The 5799-nt window shown below is 51.6% G+C and overlaps 1 protein-coding gene across 1 annotated transcript in view; it reads left to right on the forward strand.

Moving 5' to 3' along the window:
• Simc1 (SUMO-interacting motifs containing 1) overlaps positions 1–5799 on the forward strand; it is a 27123-nt gene that overhangs the window by 5343 nt on the left and 15981 nt on the right. Inside the window, exons 2-7 of the mRNA XM_013015975.1 lie at positions 1030–1634; positions 1866–1962; positions 2044–2113; positions 2192–2721; positions 3563–3795; positions 4955–5024. Coding sequence (XP_012871429.1) covers positions 1030–1634; positions 1866–1962; positions 2044–2113; positions 2192–2721; positions 3563–3795; positions 4955–5024 — 1605 coding nt within the window. The remainder of the gene's footprint in view (positions 1–1029; positions 1635–1865; positions 1963–2043; positions 2114–2191; positions 2722–3562; positions 3796–4954; positions 5025–5799) is intronic.

Genomic DNA, 5799 nt, shown 5'->3' on the forward strand with positions numbered 1-5799 from the left:
ATGTGGTGCTGAGGAATCGAACCCAGGGCCTCGAGCATGCAAGGCAAGCGCTCTACCACTGAGCCACCTTCCCAGCCCACACCCTATCCATTCTTTGTACACAAGTCCTCTTACATTTGCTTACCCTAACACTCGTGGCTGTCAACTGCGGCTGAGAGCTGAGGATTGTGGTTCCAAATCAGCCTGGGCAGGAAAGCCCATGAGACTCATCTCTAATTACCACCAAAAAGTTGGAAGTAGAGGTGTGGCTCAAGTGGTAGAGTGCCAGCCTGGAGCAAAAGGGCGAAGGGACAAGACCAAGGCCCTGAGTTCAAGCCCCATTACTGGTAGCAAAAAATAAAAAGCTTGAGGTTGAGATCCCTTATAATTCCTTGTTCTCCTTTGATCAGAATAAATTTCCCACTGCATTCCTGCTTACCCATATCAAGACGGTAAAGAAATCAACTGTTTGGGGCTGGGAAGGTGACTCAGTGGTAGAGCGCTTGCCTCGCATGCATAAGGCCCTGGGTTCGATTCCTCAGCACCACATAAGCAGAAAAAACAGAAGTGGCGCTGTGGCTCAAGTGGTAGAGCGCTAGCCTTGAGCTGAAGAGCTGAGAGACAGTGCCCAGAATTCAGGCTCCACAACTGACAAAATAAAGAAATTAGCTGTTATTACACAGTATTACTAATGTTTATGTAGGTAAGATGTGCAGATTGTCTAAGAAGTAAACATCCTCTAAAACTAGACTGTCATTCTTCGCAGATAATGACATTCTTCTTCTTTTTTGTTACTGAGGCTTAAACTGAGGACCTGGTCCCCTGCCCCCTTAGCTTTTTCCACTCAAGGCTGGTGCTGTACTACTTGAGCCACAGCTCCACTTTCAACTTTTTGCTGGTTCATTGGCAATAAGAGTCTCCCAGACTTGTCCTGCCCCCGGGTTGGCTTCGATCCGTGTGATCCTCAGATTTCAGCTTCCTGAGTAGCTGAGATTACAGGCGTGAGCTCCTCTGCTCATCTTCTAACTCCTCTTGCAAATTCTTCCGCAGGACTTCATTGATTTAACTAGAGAACCCAGACCAAGGGCCAAGGACCGCAACGGACACTGTGTGATCGATCTCACCACCGGCGAGGAAGAAAGTAGACCCATTGCCACCCTCGATCTGACTTCGGACCCTGTTGCTCCCTCCCAGAAGGAGCCAGATAGCCTTCAGACATGCTCCAGCAAAGAGGTGACAGAAAGCCAGGTGGACAGAAGTTCTCGGCCTCCAACCCGGAGAGTGATGAACAGCACCCCGCTGCGCTTGGACACGGAGGGAAGCATCTATGAAGGAGCGATCCGGCAGGACTCGACGTACCCGGGGCAGCCGAATGGCGGCTCAACCACGTTCCGAAGTGATCTCAGCTTCTTGGCCAACCTACAGCTGTCTTCGTTCTCCCCCATAAGCAATAGCAACAGTAACAATGAGAGGGCGCCCTTACCATGCACGCAGCGGGATGTGCCTTGTCCACTACCAGCCCTGCCGTGCCCCCTGCGAACCTCCCCGTGCCCCCCACAAGCCTGCGCCTATCCCCCCCGGCCCTCCTCGTGTCCCCCTCGAGCCTTGTCCTGCCCATCAGAGACCATGCTGGGCCAAACTCTGGCTCTGTCTCAGCCGCTTCAAGGAGGAGCACCATGTGCTCTACAGACAGTGCCCAGTGGCCCGCAGAATGCCCCGTGCACTCTGCAGAATGCGCCATGCTCTCTGCAGACCGCGCCATGCTCTCTGCAGAACACGCCATGCTCTCTGCAGAACACGCCATGCTCTCTGCAGACCACGCCATGCTCTCTGCAGACCACGCCATGCTCTCTGCAGAACACGCCATGCTCTCAGAATGTGCCACCCGCTCCGCAGAACCTGCCCTGCGCCCTGCAGAAGGTACCTGGCCCCCCCCAGAAGGTACCACCCTCCCCCCAGAATGTCCCCCGCTCCCCGCCGAACGTACCCTGTGCCCCGCTGAATGTGCCAGCCCCTCCTCAGAATGTGCCCTGCGCCCGGCCGAATGCACCGTGTGCTCCTCAGATTATTTCTCACCCACCCCAAGATTTGTCCTGGCCTCCACACCCCCCGAGCACACCGCAAGACTGTCCGCGTCTACCTCCGCATCTGCCAGGCCCGCCTCCACACCGATCATACCCAGCTACGCCACCCAGGCCACAGGCTCTGGGAGACACGCCACCATGGTCAGGAGACGTGCCCCGCGTACCAGATGTGCCACTATCACCAGGAGTTGGATCACAGCTACCAGGAGCTATACCACAGCCACCAGCCACCATCCCACAGCCACCAAGCAACCACACATCGCCGCCCCCAGCAAACACGTCACGGTCCCTGAGACCTGCGCCACAGTTAGCAGGCCACCTAGCCCGCTCACCACCAGATCACAGTGATATCCTGAGTCGTGACACTCCTATGGACATCTCCACCCCCTCCTCTCCCAGCTGCTCCCCCATGCCGCCATCTCCACAGCCCGAAGCTCCCTTAGTGAAAGTCCCCTGGCTTCAGGTCACACCGACCGCAGCTACAAAAGACCGAAGACCATCAGAGCCTACCAACGCCAAGTCTGCGCAGGTGCAACCGCAAGTCCCACAGGGCGGGGCGTTCAACAGGCCCTGCCTACACAGGCTCAAGTACTTCCTGCGCCCTCCCGTCCATCACCTCTTCTTCCAGACACTAATCCCCGATAAAGACACCCGGGAGGTGAGCCGACACTTCTCCCCTCCAGGGATTAAGTGTCCTTTCCATAGACCTCGCGAAGGTTCCTTTAACCTGGGGTCCATGCCTGAGAGAACTGGCCAAGTCTTCAGTAAAGGTTTGATCTTTCCCCCCCCCCCCACTACTTGTAGACGAAATCAGATCTGGGTTCAGATTTCAGGCTCCACACTTAAACATCAGCATGGGAGGAATCCCTTCTACTTGTGCAAGCCCTAGCTTCGCAGGATCGCTGATGAGATGGATGTAAAGCACTCGTGTGGCTGACTCGCTAGCAGATCTCTGCCATGTTCTTGTCTTCCGCTCCTATGCCTTTCTCTCGCTGGTGCCCTTATACCTTCCAGATCACACAGGATCGTACCCTTGTCAGCTCTGGGGACCAGACACTGGTCTGTCAGCCTAGCTACTCAGGAGGCTGAGATCTGAGGATCATGATTCAAAGCCAGCCCAGGCAGGAAAGTCCATGAAACACTTTACCTCCAGTAAACCACCATAAAGCTGGAAGTGGCATTGTGGCTCAAGTGGTAGAGCACCAAAAATAAAAAGCTTAAGGGACAGCACTCAGGCCCTGAATTCAAGCCTCATACCCATACCAAAAATTAGACAGACAGACAGATAGATAGATAGATAGATGAAAAAGCAAAAGGACAGTGCCCAGGCCCTGAATTCAAGCCCGGTACCCATGCTAAAAATGGATGGATGAGTGGATGAACAGAGGGACTGACAGACTTTTCTTTACAGTCTTCACTGAACCTATTCCAGAAAAACCTCTGGGTTTTATACACTATGGGAAGCCATCCTGATTTTCTGTTTCTTTTTCTCTCTACAGAGCAAAGGTCAAAAATTAGAACCCATCCCTAATCGAAGACTAAGGATGGTGGCCAACACCATTGAAGAAAACTTCCCCCTGGGGACCGTGCAGTTTTTGATGGATTTCGTGTCACCGCAGCATTACCCACCCAGAGACATCGTGGCGCACATCATCCAGAAAATACTGCTCAGCGGCTCCGAGACCGTGGATGTCCTCAAAGAAGCCTACATGCTGCTCATGAAAATCCAACAGTATGAGCTGTAACACTGGCTGTCGGGGAGTTTAGGGGAATTCGACTCAATTTTCTCTTTCCTAAGCTTTAGGAGGGAAGGTTTGTTTTTTAAAGGTGCTCCTGGGGCTTGAACTCAGTGCCTTGTGCTTGATGGGCAAGTGTTCTGATCACCTGAGCCACACTGCCCACGAGGGTTTCTTAAAGGGTTATTTAGATAGATGTGATCACAAAAGCCCATCAGAACTGTCTTTAACAACTGGTGAAAGAGAATTTAGTACTGGGAGGACTTGGTGGAGCAAGCCCTAAGTGCTCAAGAGGCTGAGATCTGAGGATTGCAGTTTGCACTCAGCCCAGGCAGAAACTCATGAGACTCTGATCTCTAATTACAAAAAAAAAAAAAAAACAGAAGTGGAACGGTGGCTCAAGGCTTTGAATGAAAAAGCTCAGGGATATTGCCCAGGTTGTGAGTTCAAGCCCCAGTACCAGAAAGAGCAAGAGAGAGAATTTGGTGACATTGCATACTAGAAACCTAGAATTAAAATGTGACTTGAACCCGTGGCTCACATCTGTAATCCTAGCTACTCAGGAGACTGAGATCTGAAGATCACAGTGGAAGCCAGCCAGGGTAGGAAAGTTCATGCGATTCTTAACCTCCACTTCACCAGCAAAAAGCCATAAGTGGAGGTATGACTCAAGTGGTAGAGCTCCAACCTTAAAGGGAAAAGCTAAGCAAGAGCCCGAGGTCTTCAGTGCAAAGGTCTGGTACCAGCATACACACACAAAATAGATGCTACTTGCTTCTATGCTCAAAACTGGTCACCAGGATGCTTTTGTAGCTCTGCTTTATTATGTCTTTGGGTTCCTCACAGTTAGTCCTCAGCCACAAGCTTTTGTGATACTCCAGATACGACAGTTCTGGAATGGATTCCGGATTGGCTTTACCTGAAACGTGAGCTGATGTTTTGGGCCAATCGCTGAACTGAGAAGTAGAATATTATGATTAGCGCCACAAATCCCAGGGCATCCTGAGTTCCCGATAGGTAAAGCGTATTGACTGACAGCTACCTCCGATTGACATGGTTTGGTCCCTGCAGGGCGGGCTGGGACTCATCTTCAGATCCCTAGCACTGCGTCCACTAAGTTCTCCGGAATTCTAATGCATGTCACTTGAATTTCAGGCTACATCCAGCCAATGCCAAAGCAGTGGAATGGGACTGGAAACTGCTCACCTATGTCATGGAAGAAGAGGTAACATGATCATGCTCGGAAAGACTTAAGTTACAAAGAAAATGGACAACCAGAGGGCTGGGAACGTGGCTTAGTGGTAGAGTGCTTGTCTAGCATGCATGAAGCCCCGGGTTCGACTCCTCAGTACCACATAAAAAAGAAAAAGCCAGAAGTGGCGCTGAGGCACAGTGCAGGACCTAGGTACTGTGCAATATCAGTCGTCAAAAAGCAAAGTAATTCTGTCCCAAGGTACACCCTTTAGGACACTGTGCTAAGTGAAACATGCCAGTCATTCAAAGAGATGGCAAAATAGTTAAAATTCAAGCCAGGCGTCTCTGAATCACACCCGTAATCCTCGCTACTCGGGGAGGCTGGAAAATGGGAGGATCTCAGTTCGAGGCCAACCCAGGCAGAAAAGGTCACACAGGACTTCCTTTCAAACCAGGTGCAGTGGCACATGCCTGTTATCCTAAGTTTTGTGGAAGCCTGAGGTTAGATTGTGGTTGCAGGCCAGCCTGGGGAAAAAAGTCCACTATCAGAGAGTAAAGGGTCTCAACAGAGGAAAGCTAGACACAGTGGCACGCTCCTACCATGCAAACGACAACAAGAAACTTAAAATAGGCAAAATGGCAGACCGGATGTACACCAGGGCAAGAAGTGAAACCCTGTCTCAAAAATAGCCAGCAAAGCCGGACGCTGGTGGCTCACGCCTGTCATCCTAGCTACTCAGGAGGCTGAGATCTGAGGATCGTGGTTCAAAGCCAGCCCGGGCAGGAGAGACCGTGAGACTCCTATC

Source organism: Dipodomys ordii, unplaced genomic scaffold, assembly GCF_000151885.1.
Source record: "Dipodomys ordii isolate 6190 unplaced genomic scaffold, Dord_2.0 Scaffold29, whole genome shotgun sequence".
Classification (NCBI taxonomy): Eukaryota; Metazoa; Chordata; class Mammalia; order Rodentia; family Heteromyidae; genus Dipodomys; species Dipodomys ordii.